Genomic DNA, 27,385 nt, shown 5'->3' with positions numbered 1-27,385 from the left:
GATGGACATGGCAAAGTAGAGAATTTAATGTGCTTAGTCAATCAAATTTAATGTGCTTTTTTTCTTCTACTGCAAATTTACCAAGAAAGTTGGATGTCACAGAATGAACAGACCAACAAAGCAGTGAATGTGGGATAATGTTTAAGCACATAAAACGCTCTTGGTCCATTGTATGGTTGGTACACTTCACAAAAGTAATTATAACTTTCTATTGTCAGATGAAGTCATGTTAATCTATGAACAAAAACAACAGTAGATAATAAGGTTTCTTTAATTTAAAAAAGAAATGGGTAAAATGCATTGAAACATCTGCATTCCTGGTCAGCCAAAAATTGAGACAAGCATTATCACAAAGTTGGCTATAACAGCTCTAGCATATCAATGTCACAGGAAAAAAATCTTTGCCAGGTTGTTTATTCATTTAAGACAAGTCTGAATTCAGTGACTATGACTACCTACATGGGTTGTAGTATTTCAGGAATCTGACGGGAAACATTCACATTTCGTTACCAATACAAAGTATTGAGTAACAAGATTGCCAGTTGTATGCTCTCAAGTCATGCAGAGCAAGGTAGTGTTTTAGCATTTTATGGTCCATAAGGGTCTTTACAAACTTACCAGTGGTTAATTAAGCCTTTTACACATCTTGTCTAAATATTCTGTAAATTTCAAGTGCAAACATAAAACATCCTCACACTCTCTCTCTCTCTCTCTCACACAATTCAATGTCTGAAGTCTATAACCTCCCCTCAACGGATGTTGTGTATCTGCAAAATGCATAACCCTGTTGCAAAGCAAAGCACTGTAGATTTCTTAGTAAAATAACTGGAAATACATTTAATTTGTGAGATAAAAAAAAATGTAAAGGCAAAAATAAATGTATAGACAACTTTAAATAATACAAATCAAAAAAATAAACCATCTATAAAAAAAGAAAACAAGACAAAGCGTATCTACAACTGTTGGAAGGGACAGAGGTGGTATTGCAAAAACTTTAATGACCTCTAGGATTGCTCTCATCTTTTAATCTCTCTCTTTTTTAATTACATAACAGCAAAAGAATTCTGCAATAATTCATCTATAGACAACTCTTTACATATACAATTATACTGCAAGCTGGTTATGGGAAATGGGACGAGAACCCTATAGCACGAGAGCCCTATAGCAGCAGCAAGCGGTGGCCCAACCCTGGGTGTGTACAGGCCTGTGGGCTGTGGAGGGGAGAGTCTGTAGGTGCCAAAAGAGGAACACTGAACCTGGGTTAAAAGGTTCCCTATCTAACCTGGAGTAGTGGCAGCAGTGATGGGAGGTAATGGTCTCTTAGACTCCACAGGTTTCCAGCAAGTATTCAAACCAGACCAAGTTAGTTAACCTAAGCTAACGCACATCTTAAACATCCAACCTCTTCGCAACTGCAAACCATTTGGAATTTTTTTCAATCCAAGGGACATTTAGGCCCGAGAGAAGCACTCTCTCTCTCTGTGTGTGTGTGTGTGGTCTTTCTTCCTCCCATGTTAAAAAGCTGGGGGGACTCTAAGGCACCTTGGAACCCTGATGTTTTTGGTTGGCATTGATCTTTGTTCCACCTTGGCTCTTATCCCTTCCACTCAGGCGTTTCGAAAACAGCGTTGACTAATAACACGTCCGGCTGGCAGCACGGTGCGGTGCGCTTCAATCTGTAGGACTCGTCAGCAGGGCCTGCTCAGGTTAAGAGGAAAGCCTGTTTAAAGCTTGTGTCTCCTCCGAACCTACTGCTCAGTTTGCCATACTGGCGCTGAATTGTGTAAACCTAAAATTGGAAGTAGTAAAAGAGAAGCTTACAAACACAAAGCGCACCCTTGGCGCGTGCGTACTGAGTGACCGCACCGGATTTGACACGTGACGCCATGTTGTCAAAAACCAGCTGCCCTTAAACATCAGTCATAACAGAAAGTCAATTACAGCGCACAGATATAAACATAAACATCTATACACACACACACACAGAGACAGACAGTCACACACACACACACACACACACACACACACACACACACACACACACACACACACACACACACACACACACACATAGAACAGGCCTATGGTTCAAGTAAGGGCCACACGTATGCCAGCATGTCTTCCGTTTCTTTACAGTTCAGCAAAACAACAGCAAGACCTCTGAAGTATCCATGTACCAGAGGGAACAGGAAGGCCTCCTTACTATTTGTGCCACATTTTACTGTCTCACAGTGATGACATCACCCGCTTCCCACTTTTCCCATCGGTGGGGAGGTCCCTGCAAGGTCCAGTTCGCTAGTGTTTTTCGCATTTGTTTTAAAGTTGCATTGTTAGTAGATGGATGCTCTGGGCACGTAGTAGTGTAGAACTCTGGGAGGTCTGTGGGTTAATGTATCGTTGGTTGCACAATGAGGGTTTCAGGCTCCTGGAATGTTGTTGGTCAACAGGTGAAATGGACGAGTCTTGACCTTCTTTCCTGAACTGGAAGGGGTTGAGGTGGGTTGGGAGGCAGGGGGAGGGTCGTTGGTAGAACTAGATGATCATTCCTTTTTGTCCAGCATCCAATGAAACAGGCCAGGGTAACGGGTTGAGGGGTGATGGGGTGATGGCAGGGAGGGACAGGGGTGGCGGTCACTTTGGCACAAGCCCGCGGGACTGTGGGTAGAGGGAATGACCCATCGCAGAGGGGCTGTGTGCAGACGTGGGGGTGCTCACTTTCTTGCTGGTTTTCGGACGGCTAGAGGACAGGGGTGAGAGGGGGTTGGGGTGGGGCAAAAGAAGAAGACAAGAGGTCACGTTAAACAAGCTCAGAGTGTGACTAACACACACAAACACACAGAGAGAGATGCATTCCTGGGATCCGTGCATATTCCCTAGAGAGAGCCGCTCTCTTACCTGGCTGGATGGGATGACACCACATTACTCTTCTCTACTTAAACCCATCCAATCTTATTATAGCTCAGAGTTCATGCAGGAGAGGAGTTTAAGGAGAGCCTGCTCTTGAGGTGAGAAATCTTGCACGTGCATGCATGTCTAATTAAGTGCACAGGAGGACTGCTCTCAGTTAATCCTAGTTTCCCTACATCCCTCTCTCCTTATCCCTTCCTACTTCCCTTCCAATCTCACAACATTCTTCTCTCTCCTCAACCCTCCCCCCTGCTCTGTCCAGTATTATTTGAGAGCTGACTTTTTTGATAGCATGCAGCTTTGCAGCTCAATAGGACGTTTAGTGTAAACGTCTGTATTTCCTATCAGATTAACTATATATCTTTTGTCTATGGATTGAGTACAAATCAAATCTCTCCCTTCCTCTTGATTTATCTATTTATCCACTCACACACCGTCTCTCTCGTTCTCTTTCATTCCACTTACTTGTAAGGTCTTTTTTTTCTGCCATTACCTCCATGTAGTCCATCTCTCCTTCATCTCCAGACATTGCATCGCATCCAATCCCACCTAACTCTACCCTACCCTACCCGCCGCCCTCTCCCCACTCCCTCACCCTCACCCTGATTTGGGCTTTTTGGTGGAGCCTCCTGCTGAGATGCCTGATCCGGGGCTGATGGCCCCGAGGCTGCCACTGCTGGCGCTGAGGCCGATGCCGAGGCCGAGTCCGAGTCCGGTGGCACTGTAAAGTCTGGCATCGACCTGGATCTCGTCTTCATCGCGCAGCGCATCCTCCAGCGCCGCCGCCACCTTGGGCGCAATGACGGGCTCTTCGTACTCCTTGGTGGTCCGGCCGGGCATGTCCAGCTCCAGCAGCAGGATATTCTCAGCCTGGGCCAGCAGGAGAGAGACAAGAGGGGAGAGGTGTCACTGCGCTACTCTCAGGGCATACAGGAGGAGGGAGAGGAGAGACAGAGGAGAGAGAGAAGGCAAAAGAAAGATTCAGAAAGAAAAAGAACGTCAAGAAAGAGTCATATGGTGAGGTAAAGCATGAGAGAGAGAGATTAAGAAAGAATAAGAGTGAGAAAAAGTGAGGCAATGAGAAAAGCACAAGAGAGTGAGAGATAAACAAAGAGAGAAACAGCGTGAGTGGAAGGAGGAATGGAAGTCGAAAATAGGTTTACAGGGAAGGATAGAGAGAGAAAGAACAAATGAGACAGCAAGCATAGCATCAATGATTGAGCAAATAACAACAAAAATAGCCAATGCGGAGAGGAACATGAGAGGACAGCAAAATGAGAGTGGTAATAACAAACAGGAGAATAGTAAGCAGGTACAGGACAGGTGATGAGGAGGCGCATTTATTGTATTTCCATAATAGGGTCTTTGCATGAACACATTTCAAGGTTCCAGGTTTGTAGAATGAATACAACGTGTAGTACCCTCCCTGTACTATTGGAAGACTTATGTTGCACTTACAATACAATCAGGTTATGAAGCAAATGGTGTTACTTGGTTGCTATGGTTACATAATTCCTATGATAGCTAACTAGTTAGCTAAAGGAAACTTTAAAATAACTTTAAACGGTTTAAATGGGAGACTTCCAATTGCATGACATGATAGCTAGTTATCTAGCTGATGTTGGTCTCCTCAACATTATAATAGGAAAAGGTAGAAATCCTCAGGGTGTGTTCCTGTGTGTTCCGAGTTCATATAAACGCGCGCTAGCAGCTGCCAACTGTGAAGATGGTTCCCTAAGTACGATATAGCTAGGATAGTTGAAAAGCTATGATATGCCTGTGGAGCCTAATCTTAACATGAGTTCATACCAACATTGGTTTATATAAACACACGCTAGCAACTACCAACTATAAAGATGGTTCTCTAAGCTAGAGATAGCAAGTATAGTTCATTGCTGGGTTAACTGGCGTGCAACCTTGCATGTTTTTCACACATCTCACGGAGGTTCAAGGTCATTACCATATCATAACACAGGCCACAGTTAGGTGGGAATACACACACCTGTTTTTTTTTTGTCTTTAGGGAAGACTGAGTGAGAATTAAATTGTATTCTATTCCATATTGTTTCTAATGGGATCTGTATGTGGGGAAAAAAAAGGGGCCCATCCTACCTGGCAGAATTACTGTGCACGCTACTAACTTTCAGGTGGGAAAAATGCATCCCCAAGTGTAGACCGCACAGAGTTTTAACCGCAGGGCAGCAGACATTTTACAAAATCAATGTATAAACCGCGGTTAATAGTTGGGAAATTACAGTTTAATATCAATGCATGGTTAGGCTATGTATAGTCTTATGTTTGAAATGTATTCAGAATGCTTCTTTCTTGCCTGGTTTAATAAAGTGTGTTTCATATGTATTTGAAAGGTAAAAGTTAAGTTAACTAAATCTAGAATACTTCTTTGTGTGTGTGCGTGTGTGTCTGTGCATGTGTTTATACAACAGTTAGATCTGGTTGAACAATGTATTTATTTGTGATTGGACAAGAGGCATTCCATGAGAAGAGATATCCTGGCACAACCCCACTCGACCTCTCGTGATCACTCCGCGTCTGATATATTTTAACCGCTGAATTAAACAACGTCAACCTTCCATTCCTTTAAAGCAAGAGCAGAATAGCAAGCAGTGATCTTTTTAACAATACATTTGTAAGTTTTCCAGTGAAGAGAGTGAGTATACATAACCTCTCTGACTCAACATGGCTGCAGATTGACAATTTTTTCTGCTTGACAACACTTATCGTTGAACACTCTTGCTTGGAACCATTTTTGGAGCGGAGAATGAAATCAAAAAATCGATAGTAGAACTGTTGTATAAAAGCACTGGTTGGTGGGGTTGGTAAAGAATATCCCCAAGACTGGGATTACCTGTGGCACTCTGCCTTTGAGCCCCCGGCCATTGGGATATATCCTTTACCAAACCCACTCTCAATCGTGTCTCATTGCTATATGTGTGTGTGTGTGTGCGCGCATGTGTGTATTCATAGGGCCTACCCTGAATCTAACATCTGGCCGCATCATCATGGCCAGACGAGCATGTTGACTCAGCGGTCTCCGGTAACCCACTGCAGACACAGGCCTCGTCATCATCTTCTGATCACTGTGTGTGAAAGAGAGAAAGAGAGTGAGAGAGAAAGAAAGAGAGGAGAGAGAAAGAGGAGAGAACATGTGCGTGTCAGATATCTCTGGAGATGACCACTCTGCAAAGGCAGAATTCGTATTACCTATTTGGGACATGGCCAGTATACATTAAGTTTACAGTCTCTTAGGACTGAAATAAGTCTGTGGGGAAGGAATAGTTCAAAGCTACACAGAGCCTCAGCAACACTAAAAGAGACCAAACACTGAGTCTTGGGTTTAAAGGGAAACTAAAAACAAAAAACTCCTATAAGAGACAAAAAATGATGACGCATTGCATCTCTAAAAATATTTTGTGACTTGCAATGCACTTTCTAGACGTTACCATTATCCGTCAACTTGCTGGTCTATTTTTGCTTCAACATTTTCCTGTTACCTTATATGCCTTATTTTTATGTCCTGACGACTTCACATTACATTACCTTCTGGACTGCTGGCCCTTGCACTTTCTGTGTCTCTGACATCCTCATGAAATTGTTACTGTTTTAAATATGAAAATACTGAGTGAGATGTGAAACTAATTTCTTCTCAAGTGACGACAAAAGTCTGATAGTCTTGCTACTAGCTACTATGTGGCTAACTGTTACAAAACAGCAACCAATAATAACCAAATTCCTCTGGGACATGTCTCGTTACTTACACCTTGCCATTACTTACAAAATCTGGACCGGAGTCCTATGAGTATGGATCAAGAAGTGTTTTCCCCTCCGCAGATGCCCATTATAAGGAAAAGTCTTAAAGCAGCACAACGGAACAATAGCTATTCGCGAACGGCATGCTAGCAGCTAAAACTAACGAAATCTCTTGAAATGTGCTGACTTTGACATTATGACAAACTAGTTACTCAACGACTGTCCTTACACAATCAAACATCAAGCAAGTGCAATACAAGACAAAGCAAGACGGCAAATAAGCTACTTACTAGATCGGCAGAAGTTAATCAAAGTCAGGTCGGCGGGCATCGGCAGGCAAAACTACAGAATGCAGTTATATGCCTAAGGACCCTTGTATCGCAATGGCACGGAGGCGATTCTCCATATTAAAAGTCATTGTAGCGACCCAATTTTTTTTAAGCTGTTATTTTAAGGTTAAACTGCTTATCCTAACCCTAATTCTGAAGTATAATTGCTGCATAATGGGGCTTTAAAGTGTCTAAATGTTCCAAAATAGCATCCAGTGACCACATTTGTCTAACATCTCACATCTTCACACGCACCATCTCCTATCAGAAAAGCAAAACATTGATTGCTATTTTACAATACGCTTCATGTAATAGCATGTCCATATTCGGTTTTGATTTTTTTTACCGTTGCAAGGGTAATTTGGTGATAATTGATTGTTGTTTTAAACTTTAAGCCACCTTTACGCCTTTTCACGTTTAAATGTCTTCCTAGAAGCGCACTCCAAGCACTCTCTAGAAAGAATAATAACAGCAACTACACGCCCATGGTGGCTGCAGCTGACAGTGTGTGCGTCTGTAACCGAGTCTAACTAAACTACGGCTACCTCCTGACATACTTCTCTATTCGAGTGATAGGCCGTAGTTTCCAGCAGTCGTCCTCCTCGTCAAAGAAGGCCCTGTTCTCGATCTTGCTCTTCTCCTCCAAGGGGATGAAGTTCTCCATAATCAGAGTCCTGCAGCATCACAGAGAACAGCATGGTGAAACTCAATAAAGTCATTCCACATTGGTGCACAGTTTGATCCTTAAAAAATGCTCCCACAGACAGTCCACACAAACAGACAAGATAGGTATTCTGAGAACGGGATGGAGATAGGGGTGGAGAAGGTGGGTGATTAGGGGAGGGCTATCTGTCTGGTTCACCAGCGGAACGTTAATCAGGTCAGGAAGCTTTCAGTGTCTTTCCTAAGATATGCAGAGAGCGGGATTGCACATCCCGCTGTTAAATCAAAAACCATTTACAGCCATCAATCCCGGATGGAAACATGGGTTCAGCAAATGACCAAACCCATACAAGCACCACAGACAACATTGATTTTCTTTTCCTGGAGGCCTTTTAGGATAATGAGTTTGGGGTATACGGAGGGAGAGAATATGGCTGACACTGGGTAAACAGGCACTACAAAGATGTTAAAGGCAGCAGCATAGGAAAATAAACCTTTGCTTAACGTTGGAGCTTACGGGAAAGGATATACAATTGCATGAAATAACGGGGTATTCTTAAACACAATTCAAAAGGGCCAGATGAGGTAAGACACAGTCCGTACTTGAGTTTGAGCTCCCTGGTGAGTTCGTTTTGGGTCTGCTCCAGGTCCTGCCTCTCTTTAATGTGCGAGTCCTGGATATCCTGGATCTCTGACTTCACTGCCTGCAGCTTGGCAAAGAGCTGAGAGGGAGGGAGGGAGGGAGGGAGGGAGGAGGAAAACAGAAAGGTCATTTGAGTGAGAGGCAGCAATGAGGAAGACAGAGAAGAAAGTAAGAGGGAAGAGATGACTGATTACAGGGTAAAACAAAAAAAGCCAGGGGGAAGGGAAGCAGGGTATCCAGTGCAAGAATGATAATCATCGTTGTGCTTGAAGAGAGAGGGGAGAAAAAAAAGAAAAAAGGATCTACACAAATACATTACTCATGCCTAGTCATGTATGAAGAATAGATACACACAGCTCCACTGAAATCTCCTTAAAGACAGCAACCCTAATAATACATTCTAATAATAACCTAGCCACTACAACTCCGGATGTAAACCATGCAAATAATAACTGCAATACACCATTTAAATGTCACTCCACAACAGAGGCAACAACAAAGTCCTTATAGGCAAGTCTTGCCACTCGGCAGCCATCTTGGCATCGCCTCGGAGCAGTTATTTCGGGCTAACAAGATCAGGCTCCTATCTAAATGAATAGGGGTAGAGTCATAACTCCACATAGGATTAAAAGCACATCACACAAATCTGCATTTAAATCTGACACAAACTATGTAAAAAAAAAAAATTCCCCAACCACCAAAAATAATTATTCTACGTTCTGACTTGCTCACTGCGTATGCATCAAATTTTGCGGAGTGGCTTTTAGTATGGCAACAGTTGAAATAAACAGAACATGCATGGAAGGTGAATCGTCAGTTATGCCCTTCCAACAATCTGATTGGATTGGATGTCACGTCCTGCCAAGGGACAACAGATAAAAACTAGCTAATCTAGCTAATTCCAGTGCATTTACATTTTTGGGGAAATGTTTGTCAATGAACACTGTCCCTTTTCAAATAAACGTATAAATAAATAAAAATATATATTTATAATACAGGGCAGGGCTTCCAGTTACAAATCTTATTTCCCCCATTCATTTTCCCGACAGTGATTCATCCCCTCTCTTACAACGTCTCTGACAACAAACAATATGGCAGCTCTCAGTTCATCTCAACCCTATCCTTCACTCATGTCAAACCAATGCTTGACAATTAAGCTAGAGAGCTCAAGCACACTTGCCTTTTTCAGTTTCTTAGTCTTGATGTCCACTTCCTGCTGGAGTGAGCTGTAGGTCTCCTTCAGCTCCAATGTTTCCTCATCCTGGCACTCCACCTGCTGCTGCATCTCACGCTCTCGCCGTTTCTACACACACACACAAAAACACGCACACACACACACACAAACACACAAATACACACAATTTCAACATGAATTTAGACACGGCAGACTAGAACACATTCTGATTACCTGACCACATTTCAGATAATAATGCCGTGTAGTGCAGCCTTATTTGGCCACTGAACACTCTCAACCTCACCTGTTCTGCTATCTCCTTTCGTTTCAGTTCAATAATCTTTTGCTGTTCATTGGTGTGGTCAACAATGTTCTTTCCTCCAACCAGCAGTTTGCTCTCCATGGCCTGGGATTCAGAAACATGAGGAAATAAAAATGTAAAGGATAATGTCGGCGATAATTAGAACAAAAATAGAGGAACAGTCATTCACTGTGGAAAGATAGAATTCAAAATAATAATGAATAAATAAATAAACATGCAATGTTCTCCTTTTGTACTTCTTTCCATGTTTTGTCTTTTGGACAAGCCCAGAAATAAAGGCTGTCTGTTCAAACAGACCAAATAAGATAACTGGCACAGGGCCTCTCATCTATCTGGATCTTGTGAAGTCAGTGCTCACAAACAGAAGACCACAGCAGCAGAGGAGGTAAGAATGAGTATAAGAATAAGCTGCAAGGCCAATCAATACCCCTCAACAAGGACCCTGACTGGGGGAAGCCTCTTGTTACCTTAATTTTGGAAGATAGCAGCTCGCTGGCCTCCTTCTCTCGGCGCAGGTCGTCCATTTTCCGCTCCTTCTCCTTGAGCAACCTCAGCTTCTCCTCAGCCACCAGGCTGTGGTCCTCCAAGATGGCATTCTTCTCCTTCTCCAGCTTCTCCTGCTGCACGCGCCAGTAGTCCGTCTTGTCCCCTACCGGCACGGGGTCCTCCTCCTCTTCTTCGTCCTCATCGTCCTCTCCATCGTCTGCGCCATCATCCCCAGCCTCTCCTCCTCTTCTGCGCCTGCGTTTCTTCTTCCGCCGGCCAGACTTTTTCTCCAGCTGCGCCTTGAGCCGGGCAATCTCCTCCTGGAACTCTCGCAACAGCGCGTCTTTGGGATCCTCGTTGATGCGTGGCTTGTTTTTAATGTTCTTGGCACGGTTGGAGTAGCGCAGCGTGGTCAGCGTCTCCTCCACGTTGTAGGAGGCCGGCCCGATGTTGGCCACCATGACGGTGCGTGCGTTGCCGCCCAGCGAGTCCTGAAGCAGACGCGTGAGCTTGGAGTCACGGTACGGGATGTGCGTACTCCTGCCGTCCACCAGGGCAGATATGACATTGCCGAGGGCGGAGAGGGACAGGTTGATCTTGGTGGCCTCCTTCAGCCGCTCACCCTGGGCCCCGGTCTTGGCCTGGCGCTCACTACCGGCCAGATCTACCAGGTTGAGCTTGCCCACGCGGATGTGGCATTCTTCGTCCAGACCCGTCTCGCTGCACTCGATGGTGATGACGAAGATGGCATGCGAGCGCGAGCTGTGCTCGTTCATGTTGGTGGAGCCCACCGAGCGATTCTGGTTGCCCACGTTCATCACATGTTCAATCTCCCGCACACTCTTGGTGACAAAGGACGAGAGGTCCTTGACGTACACTCCTGTGTCGGGCCTCTCCTTCAGCTCCAGCCGCCTGGACTGGTCCTTGGACAGCAGGTCGCGGATCTCCTCCTGGTAGATCTCCAGGTAGGAGGCCCGCACAAGGTACTGCTGGTTCTGCGAGCGTGAGATGTGCGTGAAGATGTGCTCGAACGAGTTGGGGATTACGCCTCTCCTCTCAGGGTCATTGCGAACACCCTCCATGGTGTACGTCTTCCCGGTACCGGTCTGGCCGTATGCAAAGATGGTGCCATTAAAGCCCAAGAGCACAGAGTCCACAAGCGGCCTGAAGGTCTCGTCATATAGGTCCACCTGCTTTGAGTTCCAGTCGTAGACCGAGTCGAAGGTGAAGACCTTGGGGTGCTCATGGGGAGAGGACCCACGGGGGTTCCGGACTGCCACCTGGCCCAGTTTGACGTCCACCGTCACCACCCGCTCGTAGTTGGCTGCGCGCTCCTTCTCGTTCATGGGCCGGCAGCGGACCACCACCTTCACCGTCTCAGCGCTCTTGCTTTTGGACATGATGTAGGTGATTAAGATGCAAAAGCAGAAAGGCCGGCTGGCTTGCTGCTGTTTTGTGCTTCAAGTATGTTGTGATTTGTTTTCACAGTGATGATACTGCAAGCATCAGTGCCTGCAGAAAAAAAATTAAGTTAATTAATAAATGAAACAACAACAACAGTAAGTATAAATCTGAATAGACAAACAAACTAGAACCTCATCAGTCATTCTTCCAAAGCTGAATCACATCTAAATGATGATCACTGACACTGATCACTGAAGAGAACTGGTAATTTTCAAAAGACCCTGCTTCCGACAACACTGTGAGAACCTTCCCCTAAAACACAATGTGCATTGCATGGTGATCCTTATATGGACTCAAACTATATTCCAGAGAATCAGGTCAAGAAAAAAAAAGCCTGATCCTTAAGCACTGTTACTGATTGACAACATCAATGCTGGTAGCCTGGGGGAGTCTGCAGACCCAAATAGCTGTTGGTTTCACATAAATAGAGTTCCAGCCGACAGTCCAATAGCCTCAAATTGAACGTGAATGACAACATTGAGGTCATCTGTATTACTGAAAATAAGCAATAAGCAAATGCAATTACGATTAGTTGCTGACAATGCTTACCCTATGTGCCTAAGTCTCACTTTTAAAAAGCCACATAAATCAAACTGGCCTTGTCAAAATCACAGGTTAGGCTAATCACTGATGACAACTGTGAGATAAGATGCTCTGTAAGCTTATCCCAAATTGGATCAGGATTGTTTTTACTGGTGTTACTGGCATGGGACAATTTGCAAATCGAAGTTGAAAGCTTCTCTTTAGGACAGCACTGTTGCTTGCCTAAGTTCAAGACAGAAGTGTGTGAATGTTGGCTAACGACAGAGAGCCAAGTCACCAGATAGATAGTCATGACACACATCTAGTGACTTTAGTCATATGGACAAGAACGACTGTGTAAAGTCAAATAAAAATATATAATGGTCCTCTATGAGGTATCACGGCAGAACAAAAAGGTCCCCATTCACAGCACTCTAATGTTAACATTTTCAATAACTTAAGTACGAGATATTATTTGAATTTATGATGAAAATTATCCAGTGTTTTCAAAAACTCACAGCGGACAATGAGAAATATTTGTTTTAGATTATGTTAAATAAAGATACACTTAATCTATGTGTGTGTGTAGTTGGAGTGTAGTTGGAGTTTAATAGAACACTGTTGCATTTGATTTAACAGCAGGTGACACAAACGAGGCTTAATGTAGCTGGAGTTCGCTAATGCATGATGTCCACATAAGGGGACAGTTGGATTTTGAAGAATAAAGACTAGTCCTACATTTTACTCTCAATTTAATTTGACAAAACACAGACATGTTCATCGCAATTTCCTGCCATATAACTATATTTATTTTTAACCTGAGTTGACCTCTGAACAGAAGTTTTTGACATATACTTGAAGCATTGGGTGCAAGTCTACCATCTCGGAGTGTCAGCAATCAAAACTTTTTGGAACAAGATACAATATTGTTATAGATCTACTAATACTGCCCCAAAGGGATTAAGAGTTCCATTATGCTCAACCAACCCAAATGGACTTCAACAGTCCACACATGCAGATACCGTGTATGAATGGTTAAACATTAACAGTTTACAAAATACATTTAACTGATGATTAACTAGTAATGGTATAGCAAGCTTGATGCGTGCCAAGCAAAATGGGCACCATCACAGCAGGTCAATTACAGTGATTTAAAGTTAACTTACTTTATCTAATAAGCGATACGTTCATCTTGCCTGCTGATTTCTTGAATCCATAACATGTCCTATTGATAACATCGCTCAATTAAAAACACGGTTTCTCTCGATGCCCGACTAACTCAATACCAACGACAACTGACCAACATTAACGTTCGCTGACTTTCATTCTTACATTAGCACACAAAAAACACTAAACATTAGGTATAACGTTAAATAACTAACTCATCGCTAGCAAGCTAAGCGAGGTTAATGTTGCCTGGCAATAACTAGCTAGCTCATATGTGCTGTGCATCATTTCGTTGCTATGTTGTAAAACCAGCTAACGTTGGCTGGCTAATCCACTCTGACAGTGATACATTTACTACAGCAAAGCTATTGATGACTGTCTGTTGGCAATATAGATGTTGCTATGTTAGCTAGCTAGGACAGCTTACCGGTGTCGTTACCGTCTCAAACGAATCAGGGTGCTAGCTAACGCAGGAGTAAACATACACAATAACGTAGCTAACGCTTGCATAGGTAGGGATAGTTATATCAACTAGCTTGTTAGCGTTGTGCTAAAGTTAACCGTCTAGATAATTGACTAATACCCAGATAGCGATGTATCGCATACGTGGGTTAACATTCAGACACAGTGGAAAGGATGACAATAATACAGAGTTACGCTGGGATACTGAAAAATATGCTTCCTATACTGTACTTTTAAAGTTAGCTAGCTTGCTAGCGCGCAAGTGGATCAAAGGGGATGCTCAGTAACGTCGATCAAGGGGCCTAGCAACGGCAAAACAATGTATTTCAGCGCACGTAAACGTCCTGGGTTAGCTAACGGTAGACGGAGATGTATGCTTATTTATCGCCTCAGTTATTAGAAAAGACAGCTTACGAAAGCAGACGAGGTAGAAGTCGGCATGACAACAAGATGCAGGTCCGCCAAGCAGCCAGTGATTTAGAGAAGCTGCCCTCAATTCAGCTCCCCAAGTCAGCCATTACCGCTTTCCTTCTAGGTAGGCTATCTGGCACACATGACTGTCCCGGATGAGGAGAACTCTGGCGGACCACGGAGTATCTGAAAAGCCAATCACTTTGTCCCCTTAACGAATCACACGACACATTAGAAGTAATGTAGCTCATTTACTGTTCATATTAAAATCTATCAGATATATTTTAAGGGATAGAGTGTTTACTATGTTATAATGACTGTAGTGGGCATTCAAGTCAAAACTACAAATTGAATAATTAATGACAAAAAGTAAGAATTATGGAGATGATAATTGTAATGATAACTGAATCGTTGTGGCTGGCTAACAGCTGATACACCATTCTTTAAAAATGACATTTTTACTACATAAAAATCAAAAGAAAAAAATCATCATCATGAACAGCAAGAGATCTTTGGTCCATAATTAATAACAGAGCATGGTTGTTCGACAACCATTGCAACTCAATTGAGTTTAAAAAAAAAAAATCAATTTAAGTTACTCCAAGTGCAGTATTACTGACAGAGTAACAAGTACAATTAATTTAGATAAACCCAATACATTCTAGGATGACATGGTTTCTAAAATTTACAACAGATAGAGGCTTATTTTGTATAGCTCCCTGGACCAAATGGAAATGAGCGGCAGAGGCAGAGGCAGCAGCATCAACCTCTATAATTAGGCTCTGCAGGATCAGTTACCTCTCTCCCCAGTGGCTCAGTTTCCACTGCTAAGGAGAAAGTACATCGCTCATAACTTCACCCCAACCCCCTAAACTCTCCCATCAAGACCTTCCCATCAAAAATGTCCTTCTTCCACATTATATTTGAAGTTAATATAATTGGAAAACACTGCAAGTTTGCCTAGAAGGCCTATGCATGCTGCAAAAATCAGACTCTCTGTGCACTGACAGCATTGTGATAGAAGAAAACAATCTTAATACTGAAACGGGCTCTTTAGCTACCTAAATAACCAAAAAGAAGGGAATGTGAGAGAATGACAGCCGGGCTGGAAAGAAGTACGGAGATGAAGTGCGTACAAAGTTCCTGGCTGTGAAAAGATTTGATTGAGTGGAGACAACAACAACATGCTGCTGCAACACTGAGAGGGAAAAGTAGTGCTTGCTGGTTCTTCATTCAACCCATTTCACTTTCTTTGTAACTTTGGATATTATAAAAACATTTGAAAATGGTAACCAAGTCCAGTTTCTCGCTACAACAAATATCTTTGGGTAAAGTCTGCCTGACTTCCTTCCTATAGTATGTATCCCATGCAAAAGAGTCTTTCATTGCTTTTGCAAATTTGAGTCTCTACAATTCATCATTGTTTGTTCTTCCCCGTGGGTAGTCCATGCCAAAGAATGACGAAGGGCGGCCATAGGTGTCCCTGTCTCGTTTCACGAAGGCAGAGAATGAGGACACGCAGTTTCCAATGAAGTGGTCTGCTTGACTCAGGATGTAGAGGTCTACTTGTGCCGTGTCTGGACGCAGACTTACCACCTTTACCTGTGAATTAAAACATGTAAATAGAGGATCCTTAGCAGCGGAACCCAAACAGATGTCTACACTCTTTTGTTGAAACCGCCTTAATGACTAGATGTACGACTGATCCGGGAAAATTAAATAATATGAAAAAACATTTGGTTTAAAGTGCTAATTTCAAATTAAATACAGGTTTTAAAATGTAGAGATAGTTTTCTAGAACAGAAACACAAGTTACTTCACATTTTTAAAGGTCAATGGGGAATACATTGCTTAGTTATTTTAAAGTGATGTGCTGCTGTGTGTTGTACACTCTACACCTGTGCTATGCAAAATAAACTTTACATTGGCCTTGAAGGTCTTCTTGATCTCTGCACTGTAGGACTCGCTGTCGGTTGCTATGTAGATGGACTGAGCAGTGATCTTCTTGACCCAGAGTTTGAGTGCTCGTTGGATCTCTGCCAGGTCCGGAAGACACATGGTCATAGTGAGGGGCAAGGCAGCCTGGCGATCGTAGCCCACACACTGTGGGGAAGCCATGAAGTGAGACCCAGCTTCTCCATTTTGCAGTAGCTTGCAGGCATTTTGCTATAGGGTCGATGTGAGAAATTAATCAGCAGGAAGACATTGTACCACGAGGGCTGGATTTGACAATATATATTAAGTGCATTTGCAAAGACATTAATGTGATGACTGCATAGTGAAATGCATGAAGAGAAATGCGAGTACAGACAAAAATGTATTATGTCTGTATTTTAGTACTAAAACTGTACTACATGCTGAACAGTTTACACAAATATAGCTCACCCAGTCAGAGCCAATCCTGAGATGAATGCCCACATAGGGTCTGGTCAGGTGGGCAGAAATAAGCCCCTCTCCTTCCTGCACCAGGACGTCTGACCACACCATATATTTCTGAAGGCCCACATGCTCTTCCAGGACGGGGAACTGGGCAGGGGCTCCAGGCAAGGCCAGTACTGGATGCTCCGAAGGGGGAAACCTGAGAGGGAGAGCCAACACAGTAACTTATAGCCTCACTATTGTGGGTGTAGCTGTAGTGCCTGCATATTATTTAGAAGGAAGCTCATCACACAGTTCAAGGGAGGTTTGGATTAAATGTACCTTTTTATCCAATTAGGCTGGAAATAAGCACTGAAGGACAAGCCACCAAATAGCACAGACTTGTCAAACTCGACACCAATGTGATCCCAAAACGGGCCGAAAGGATTCCCATCCTATAACCAAAAGAAAACCCACCTTGTTGATATCAGATGCATTTTCAACAGTTTTCTATGTGCCTATCACCTAATTATGACACACAAATGCAGTTGTTTCAAATAACCTACAGATGTCAGTGTTTCTCCACTTTCATTTAGTGAACATTCTATTCATCCTATTACAGAGACTTGAACATCATGTTGGCATCAAAGGCTGTAACCTATCCTGGTTCAGGTCTTTCCTTTCTGATAGTCATCAATTTGTACATGTCCATAACAAGTCATCTTATCACACCATAGTAAGCTATGGTGTTCCCCAAGGCTCTGTCCTTGGACCACTGCTCTTTTCCCTGTACATGCTACCCTTAGGTGATGTCATCAGGAATCATTTCCATTGCTATGCTGATGACACTCAACTTTACCTATCCATGAAACCCGATGAAATTGTACATCTCCCCAAGATAGAAACCTGCTTACAAGATGTAAAATCTTGGATGGCTAACAACTTCCCGTTTCTTAAAACGTATGCTTGTAGGCCCAGATCAATTGAGAATGACACTATCTAGCCATCTACCCACACTCGATGGAATCCCATTAACACCCAATACTAGCATCAAAAACATTGGTGTAACTATCAACCAAGACCTCCTACTTGACTCACACATTAAACCGATCTCAGACATCATTTTTTTATTTACGCAATATTGCCACAATTTGAAAAGTCCTATCCCTCCAAGATGCAGAAAAACTAATCCCGGGTACAGCACGGATCCCAGGTACAGCATATGGTGCCTGTTGCGGCTGTCACCAGCCAGTTAGGCACTGTTGTGTATCCTGCCATCCTAACTAATAGCCGCATGCATCATGTCAGCCAACCATAACTAAACATAACAAAACTGAATGCTAGAAATATTCCCATACACCTACCCAGGCAGCCTCTCGCTCTCCCTCTCCTTTTATATTACATTGCTAGGCCATATTACCTAATGTTAATTAACTACCTTAAAAAAAAACTCTTTATCAAATTGATGTCTACTAACAAAACGTTTTTCTCTCCCTTATAGCATGATCCATTTTCTGATGGATGTGGAAACATTGCTCCTCACCATCACTGCTCCTCATCTACGCATCCAAACTCTACCCAATCACTCTCTCTCTGTCTTCCTCCCCTAGTCTAGACTATCTTCGCTAAGGGACGCTGCTTTGGTCTCTCCACCCAATCTACCTGCAGAAACCCACGGCCCATATGCACCCATCACCACCAAACTGCCGCACATTTACTCTACCCCATACCCTATGCTAGCCTTTATATAGAATGTGTATTATTATTGCCACCACCAACTTTTCTGTTGTTCTGTTCCTTCCTCTTACCCCTGTAACAGTAACCCTATTAGCACACTGTTTACTCCCTAAGCTGTTTTTGTATGCATCATACAATACAATGTTTGCACTGTGAGCACTGTGATCATATATACTGTATATTAAACGATGTTTGTATATTTATCATATGATCATATGATGTTTGTATATATATTATGTACATCTACCAAAAGCATGTTGTGTACATCTACTCGCTGTTTCCCTACCCCATCTGCCACACAACCCCCCACCTACCCCCCACCCCCTTTCCTATCTCCTTCCGGACAACCTCAAGCAGATGGGTCCCCCCTTATGTGCCATGGTTCTGCTTAAGGTTCCTTCCTGATTTACATGGAGTTTTTCCTTGCCCCTGTGGCCATTGTGCTTGCTCTAAGGGGGTCCAGGCACTTGGCTCTGTAAAGCGCCTTGAGACTATGTTTTTGTTTTGGCGCTATATGAATAAAATTGAATTGAACATTCCATGGTTACTAAAAAAGAAAGAAAACAAAAGAACAAGAAAATAATATTTGGCATTTTCATTGATGTTTTATAAGGGATATAACAATTAGATCTTTAATTACGTGCACCCATCAGCAAATTTGGCTTGAATTGATTAGTGCTTTAGATACAATCTCCTTAATATGCTAGGACCAAGTTACATTGCAAACTCCCTTGTCAAATACTTGCCTTCAAGAGCACTGTGATCATCTAATGCTGGTTTATTGGAGGTTCCCAGCAACAGCCGTAAGAAAATCGGGGACACAGCCTTTGTCAATTATGCCCCAAAGCTGTGGAACATACTGCCTATAGATATCAGGGAAGCCAGCTCGCTAAACATTTTTAATAGAAAACTAAAAAGGTTTCTCTTCACCTTAGCCTTTATCTAGCTACTTTTTTTTCCCTTTGATCTTTATCGTTATATAACGTGATATTAAGGAGTTAGATAAAGTATATCTCTGAAGAGTTTTTTTTTTTTTTTGTCCACCCCAATTCTACAAATAAACCTTATTTCCACAACATTAGATTACTATAAGTATAACAATGGTTCACACCCAAGAGTTATGTGAGGACCATTCAGATTGTCCTGTGAGGACCCCTCAGACTGTCCTTTGAGGACCCCTCAGACTGTCCTGCATCTCTCACCTTCATGGGGCAGGTCTTCCGGTCAGGGCTCCTCTGGGCGGCGGATTCAAAGCAGTATGCCATCCTCTGGCCCGGAGGCCAGTGTTTGGGTGCCAGCTGTTCCATGAAGTCCTCTAGACTCACCACTCTGTGGTAGTGATTTAGGGGCTCCAGCTGGAAGAATTCCCTGTACGAGACGTGGACCTGCCTCATGGTAGAGTCAACTGGTCAGACAATAAGGAACTCTTCACAAGTCTCTCTGTCAAATTAACCTCTGCACCTTAGATGGAGTGTCCATTTCAAACAGACAGGCAGACATTCCTGACATTTGAAATATACTTGTGATCCACCTTGTGCATTCTGCACCAGAGCCAAAGGTGTGAAGTATGTAAACAAATATATTTGACAGATCTTATTACATACACAGAGCAAAAAAAAGCATAGTGATCTACCAGGGTTGCCCCACACTTTTAGTCTTTCCTTCCTGAATCAATGGGATACTTTATAAGCATGGTCCTGAATGCCACCCACCTGTCTAGGCATAGTGGTTAATGAGCGGACAGCTCAGTCCAGCAAGGGTTTTCTAACATATCTAAACTGAACATTATAAAGCGACATAAAATATCTGTGTAAACAACAACTGTGTGCTGTGCACAAGAGGGGAGGAGAGCGCGGGCTTGTGGTGCTTACGTTTGTGTATGGTGGCGCGTGATGTCGGTAAACAATCCAGGGGGGGACCGCGAGCGTTCGATTCAGCAGTTTGGCAAAGGCCATCGACCCTAGGAAGTGGTCCGCCTGATTTCCGAATCGGCCTGTCTCAAAGCAAGACACACATTCAGTCAAACTACCTTTTAACGCCATTATTTTGTGACAACATTCCGTCGCAATAGTGTTCTTCGTTCCCATAAAGAGAACACAGCTAATGTTATCTTAAACTCATAATGCAGTAGCCTAGGCTAAAAGTGTATCTCAATACCAAATACCGTTAATCACACAAACACAGGTCATTAATTGAGCCTATCCACCACTATGCAGTCAATAACAGCTTACAACAATCGTATTGCTAACGTTAACGAGGCTTTCAACCAGGGCTGAAGTTATAAGAATGTTTACAATATCACATTTGTATAGTTTTAAGTAACAGAGGTCTGATTACCCATGCATGGACAATACAGAATGTATCCATTTTCATCCCAGTCTATGGTTAAGGCATCAGTATAAATATGCCGAAACACTACTGAATATAATGAGATTAAAAGACATAGTTTAAAGTCTCCCCATTTAGCCGCCATTGCAGATCATCCAAGGTCCCAGAATGCATTGCGAGCTAAAAGTTTTCTTTAACTCTTTACATGCTGATAGAAAACGCTACCAACAGAAGCCTGCGTCTTCAAAGTGAAGTTTCAATTGAAACGTTTTAATTTAGGTCTATCCATCTATGGAGACTCTTTAAAAAATGTAGCCGTAGACACACAATAGGCTAGCCTATTTTAAAGTAAGAGAATACATGTAGCCTACTGTATGATATTGTTTGAATGAAATCGGTGTTGCAAACCACCAGAGACGTCTTGTTCCACAGAATACCAAAGTAACACAATCAAGCTTTCTAATTGTGAACCATAGAAGGTAATTTGTTTGTTAGAGAAGTTTCTCACATTCTATTTTGACAGAAGCGATTCATTTAAGAGTCATCAATTGCTCCGAATCAATGACAGATGTTCAAACAGAAGAAAATGTTTGTTTATATTGTGAGTGTTCAGGCTACTCATGCTGCAATAGAGTAGATTCGAAAACGACAAAGCCAAAAACGACTATATACTAATTAAACTGGAATTATATTGGCTACAGGATATTTCAAAGAGGAGGAGTGACACTGGTTTATTTGTATTTTATTTTATGTATTTATTTTTTATCATCAAGAAATACCTTTGACAACAAAGTTTGTGAATAATATAAATCAACAGCTTTAATAAAACTGGTATTTAGTCTATCAAACCAATACTTGGAATAAACTGACAAGGGTATTCCATTTCCAGTATAAACCCTTACACCAATAGCTGTCTAAGGTCAGATGGAGATCATCATTGGTACAATGCTAACGAGATATAGATGAAACAGTGCGCATATTTATTCAGAGGGTCTGTCATTAAAATAGGCTACTTCATTTGAAGCAACATGTGCGTGCAACATGTTGTAACCTAACACATAGACATGTGGTAAGAAGTGTTCTTAGCCTGGTTTTTATTTAGTTTTCTGTGTGTGTGTGTGTGTGTGTGTGTGTGTGTGTGTGTGTGTGTGTGTGTGTGTGTGTGTGTGTGTGTGTGTGTTCACCTGGTAGAGGTTGCTCAGCAGAAGGTACTGTTCAGTATCAGCAGAATCTTTGGCGGTGATGTACATTTCATTCAGTAGTTCAATAAGCAGGGACAAATACTGTTTGTTGAAAGTGTTCCATCCCAGGACTGCACATTGACAGTGCTTCACATGTGCGCCCTAAGTAAAGGTTAACTGAGGTTATGTGTGACTGTGTACACAGTAAACAAAAACAGGGAACAGCATGCAGATGTCTATGATGCCTTGCTGGAGTTAATTGAGTGATAATTGTTTAATTAGCTTTTATTGCAGCAGCATTGAATGCATCCAGACACTGCAAATGGAGGAAAGTGTGTATGCAATGCATCCTTTATCAACCATCCAAGTCATAATGGAGGTACACTCATGCACAGAAACATGCTCTGTGACTTTTCAGAATGAAACCTGATGACACGTGTGAGTGCGCTGAATACTTTATGAAGTAGGTTAATTCCTCACCGGAATGAGGTCTGGTCAATTGCTACCAGGTTGTGGAGTTGAATGGTCGGGAGGCTTTGGTTGGCTGGCTGTTAGGTTTTTTTTTTTCTGTCTCCCCGTCTTGCAAAGAAGAGTGAGGGTTCAAAGCCCACACCCACTTCTCAGTCAACACATCCTGCTGCCTTTTTCTATACTTGCTTTTCTTTCCATTTCATTTCTCTCCTTTCGTTTCCCTCCATTTTTAGCTTTCTTTGTTTCTTTATTTCTCTCTTTCTTTCTTCCTCTGTCTGCCTCTCATTCCTTCTTTTCCTCTCTTGTTCTGCCCCATCCCCCCACGCTCAGAGCCTCGCACACACAGTTTTTCATTGTTAGAGATGACAGCAGTGATAACAATGCAAAGCACCGCTCAACTCGCTCACTGCCGTTTTGAAACTTTCCTCAGGTGGGAGACTGAATCAGATCCTCAAAGGGCATGACACAGAAGTTAAAAACACACCAGGTTTCTTCTTCAGGCCTGTGCTTGCTGTTGAAGGAGGGGAGAGAGAGGACATTTGTTCAAATCATGTCAAACGTAAAACTACCACATATTAAAAAAAAGAAAACAAAAAGCATATAGCTCCTAAAATGTTGGCATGCAAATAATTTCTCTTATCACAGCTACCATGTCTTGGTTTCCTTGTATCTTTTTCCATGATCCAATTTCCAGTTCATATTTATTCATGGTTGTATCCCAAGTAACTTACATGTTAAAGTAACAGAGGCAAGAGGTAAAACAAACCTGTTGTTAACTGTCAGGTCACAGTGAATGTGTTGTGACCATTATGTGTGTCCTTAAATGCACAAAGGTGCAACTCCAGACCATAAGCAGCACAGGGTTTTGGTTCTACTGTAGTGGTTTAATATTGTCCCCTCATGTGTGTAATGGGAGAATGACTAGTTGGGTAGTAAGTACAACCTGATGTTTTGTTATACAGAGTGAGGTTAAACATTTTATCAAAGCATAATCAGTAAAGGCAAGCTGGTAATCAATGTTCACTGTATTGGTTGTGTGACTTTGCAGAAATTCAGTTCATCAGGACTTCCTAGGAGTCAGGACAGAACTATAATTAGCGGAGCTGAACTGTGATGTGCTTTAAATCAAACATCTGGCCATGATGATAAGAAGATCTATCTAACTTTTATAAACTGAGTTGGAAGTAGATGATCCTTCATCCAGACAAATATGTGTTTGAATGTTGGATTCATGCAATTGGATCTAATTCCAAACCTACCTAAATCCATGGTGAAAGTGCAATACATGTGTGGGCCGTGGTTAAAACATTGACTTTCTGGTGACAGCAAATTGATATATATATATATATATATATATATATATATATATATATATATATATATATGTATATGGAAGGTATATGAAGGTATATCATAAAAACTACTACTTTCAAATCGTTGAAAGATATTCCAGCGTGGTTGGACCTTTAAACGTGTGTTCTTTTCCAACAACTTTCTTTTTTTCATAACCAATCTACATAATCTTTGGCAGCAGACCATGAGAAGGTTGTGACGTCTATGAGTTTAAGGGGAAACACCAGGTCCACCCATGTGCCTTATCAGTCCAGTACAGAATCGGAATTTAGACCATCCTGTGTGTGATACCACTGAGCACTGACTACCTACTGGGCTACCCAGCCCTGTGCACAGTCCTCACTCCCAACTCGCTCGGTCTACTCCCAGATCCTCCCTGTACCTTTTTGCTCTCTTATGCAAAGCTTGCAAAATTACCATTGCACCCTGCTTTCACATGGTATATATCTAGTTAGCACATGGGGTTTTACCCAGGGACTCTATCACCATGCCAATAAGACAACCCACTCCCAAACTGTGCTGATTTGAAGAGAAGGTTCTGGTTCACATTTTCATTTTTTCACACGAGCAGATTGGAATTTTAATGAGGGACAGTCATTGCAAAGGTGCTTGCATTCTAACATTCCACTTGTATTCTCTCTTGACAAGAAACCACACCAGACAGTGCATAGTCTGACAAGTTGAGCCAAGGTATCTCCAAAATACTTGCAAACTTGTTTGACAACTCCTTTGCTTTAACGTTGTGGCACAAAGTTGTGACACAAGGATGTGCAACTTCAATAGATTGGATCTGTGTCTAATCACTATTAGCATGTTTGGTATAATAAAGGTCGATCTCTGCTAATATTGAGAAATACTTAGAGAGAGGCATGAATAAAGTGGGTGACTGACATAATTTGATGAGGTAGGAGGTAGAAGTCTGAGTTACAGAATAGATTTGTTTTTTTACTTTACAATTTTAATGACTTTATTAACTTTTGTTAAAAAATACATCTATTATCCGTTTTCACTGATAATTTCAAAGAAAATACAAATAAATAACTTGAAACATAAAAAAAACATTGAAGAAGAGTAAACGTGTACGTTTCATTTCCCCATATGTGTTCACCTTGACTGGAAGCATATCCAATGAAACAATAGCTTGGTCTACCAATTCATGAACACTCAGAAACAGCCAGATATCTCGTATTCTTTATACAGTATTTTAAATTGCAGCACACTGTGTCTTTCGATAGTTGGCAACAATAAAGGGACACTTTGATCTTTGTAGGACGCATGTGCAGAAATGTTACCCCCTGATTTAATTTCCATTCACCCGTCAAAAGTGAGTCTAGAAGTGCATATACCTAACAGACGTTGGTGAATCCTTTTGCATCACTTCACCTCAGGATGCACCAGAAATGACCCTCCCAAGCATCTCTAAATGCTTCAGCATTTCCAAACACCAGCAGGTATTGCTGACGCTCATCTATGGAGACCACATACTGTATTTTCACATGAAGGGGTAGAGCCCAAACCAAGACTTGTCCCTCATGTTATTTTCAGTCTCAGCATCATCCTGCACAAGGGGGTTTACCACAGTGTGGAAATCAAGTAAACCCTCACCCGGAAACGGACGGTAAAATGGGAAAAGTACAAACCTGATGAGTCTGTGGATCGTTTACACAACGAAACCCCAATGAAAGCACCCTGGGAATATGACAGAGTTGTGAGCAGTACATATGCGTGGAACCAGGGATGCTTCTGCTTTCACACACTCTCTGTTGGTGATGATGACTCTCTTGGTGGTTTCATTGTACGTCTAAGCTGTTTATCGCCAGCCCCTGGTAACATAAACGTCCCATCTGTTTTTAACCAAACACGTACAACAGCCCCAGCCCATTCCCCACTAGTCTGGCACTAGGAGCCACCACTATGCTTTTTTCCCTTTGGATTATTCTGGTGGCAAGGAAATCCAGTCCAGATGTGTACAAATCATCCCTCTGACTAATTGCCATTGTTGTCATCAATGCCTCTCTTACGCGACTTTTCTGCTTTTGCTCAGTGATGGCAGGTCGGGCTTTGGCATGTGTTGAGTTCTGCTTAAAGAGAGAGGAGTAATAGGGAAGAGAGAAGTGACAGGGAGAGAGGGAGAGAGAGAGAGAGGGAGAGAGAAGGGAGGGAGAGGTAAATTGGGATGACACTGGAAACTGTTTGAGATTAGACTACTGACTATGCCCATTTAAACAGCTGCATATGTTCCTAGAAACCCACCAAACTCTGTCTACCTTATTAAAGAATATCTTTCCTGTTTCTCTACTTTTATCCTTCTGTCTTTACTCCTTTTCGACATAATGGTATTTGCTTTTAAAAAGACAAAGACTGATATTTGGGGTTAGCCAGTGTTAATCAGACCTAATTAAGAACTGAGCAGGAAGACATGGAAGACGGGCAGGGCTTTTTAATGCACTCTGTTCTTGTTGTTCTTAATGGCCTTTTTTACAAGCTTCCCTGAGCGGGCGAGTGAGGTTGGGCTGGGTTGGGGTGTAGGGAGGGGGCAGTAGGCAGGCATGGGGTAGCTCCGGTGCTGTGTAACATTTCAGCGTGTATTGAGGTACTTTAAAATCAATCTGGAGCTTCCAAATAACAGACCACCATTACGCCGCAATCAGCCCGAATGGTCTGACCACAGTGCACTAAAAAATAGGAAACAAATAAATAAACAACCGTATAATGAAAGAAGACTTGTGCTTTCATGCTGGCACATTGTTTCTCCATTTTCGGTGTGTGCTTACACTGAAATATTCTTTGGTCTTGGTTTAGAATGGGGAAAGTAACCAAACAATTTCATTACACAGGGTAAAGCAGTGATGTCTCACATAAGTCCTCTTAGGAGACCTCAAGGTATTAGTGCCGGTGAACAGCCATTTATGAATAATAGTAAATCATTTTTGTATCAAATGTCTTTGCTGTCAAAGTTCCCATAAAGAGACCATTTTGATAAACATTACTGTTGCACAGCTGTAATATCCCTGTCAATCTACCCAACATCAGCAATAGCTTTAGATTGCCAATATGTCATCGGATTATCATTTATAACTATTTCAAACATGAAGAGATGTCCTCTTGTTACCTCTACGTACTGTCCCTTCACCTGTGCCATAACACTTAATCTTAAACGTCTGGAAAAACTTGTCAAACTTCAATACAGGAATGCACAGTTAACACATACATCATAATAGGGGGGACTTTCCCTTCTGCTTTCAATATGTCACTGTTTCCATATGCCTGATGCTGAAGGAGAACTGGTTTAGATTTTCACTAACCATTAACCTTGAAGAACAATAGTTTTACAAGGTAATTATTATGTCTCAATGTTCATAACCGTGGCAATCTAGAGATCCCATGTATCAAGATATGGTTCAGGAAGAGTTCTCAAAGGCATTCGGATGTAGCATGTCCTTTCCAATAGTTATAAATATAGGCTACCAAAATACTTTAAATTTGATGCTGAAATTTGAGGCTGTGTTCATATCTTTTTTCCGTTATTGCAGCCTCTGGTGAAAAACATTCTGGAGAGTTTTCTGACCGGTCAGAACACTTCAATGTTGCAAAGCCTGGTGACAGTCAGTGCATGAGATACTGAGGTAAATCAAACTA

The 27,385-nt window shown here is 42.2% G+C and overlaps 2 protein-coding genes across 2 annotated transcripts; both read right to left on the bottom strand.

Moving 5' to 3' along the window:
* Positions 1-1,128: 1,128 nt before the first annotated feature.
* Positions 1,129-14,408, bottom strand: kif3b (kinesin family member 3B). Its single transcript, XM_080853961.1, has 9 exons — positions 14,322-14,408; positions 10,274-11,804; positions 9,789-9,890; positions 9,491-9,613; positions 8,271-8,389; positions 7,562-7,678; positions 5,900-6,005; positions 3,509-3,777; positions 1,129-2,737 (listed from the first exon to the last, which is right to left on the bottom strand). The coding sequence occupies exons 2-9, from the start codon at positions 11,690-11,692 to the stop codon at positions 2,632-2,634; spliced, it is 2,361 nt and encodes a 786-aa protein (XP_080710087.1). The 5' UTR covers positions 11,693-11,804; positions 14,322-14,408; the 3' UTR covers positions 1,129-2,631.
* Positions 14,409-15,411: 1,003 nt separating this feature from the next.
* On the bottom strand, positions 15,412-20,886 carry pofut1 (protein O-fucosyltransferase 1; the record flags this gene model as incomplete). Its single annotated transcript, XM_080853676.1, has 7 exons — positions 15,412-15,920; positions 16,242-16,484; positions 16,704-16,896; positions 17,019-17,131; positions 19,616-19,798; positions 20,285-20,406; positions 20,751-20,886. 7 exons carry the CDS (start codon positions 20,884-20,886, stop codon positions 15,726-15,728), a joined length of 1,185 nt encoding a protein of 394 aa, XP_080709802.1. The 3' UTR covers positions 15,412-15,725.
* Positions 20,887-27,385: the final 6,499 nt, after the last annotated feature.

Source organism: Sprattus sprattus (assembly GCF_963457725.1).
Source record: "Sprattus sprattus genome assembly, chromosome: 16".
NCBI lineage: Eukaryota > Metazoa > Chordata > Actinopteri > Clupeiformes > Clupeidae > Sprattus > Sprattus sprattus.
Note: the sequence above shows the minus strand (reverse complement) of the source record. Positions and strands in the feature narration are given on the sequence as shown.

Excerpts from the sequence above, each read along its gene's own strand:
- kif3b (XM_080853961.1), bottom strand. The coding sequence starts at position 11,692 with ATGTCCAAAAGCAAGAGCGCTGAGACGGTGAAGGTGGTGGTCCGCTGC. Across the intron at positions 3,778-5,899 it reads GGCCAGATGTTAGATTCAGG|GCTGAGAATATCCTGCTGCT; the intron begins GTAGGCCCTATG and ends CTGCTGGCCCAG. Across the intron at positions 2,738-3,508 it reads ACCAAAAAGCCCAAATCAGG|CCGTCCGAAAACCAGCAAGA; the intron begins GTGAGGGTGAGG and ends CCTGTCCTCTAG.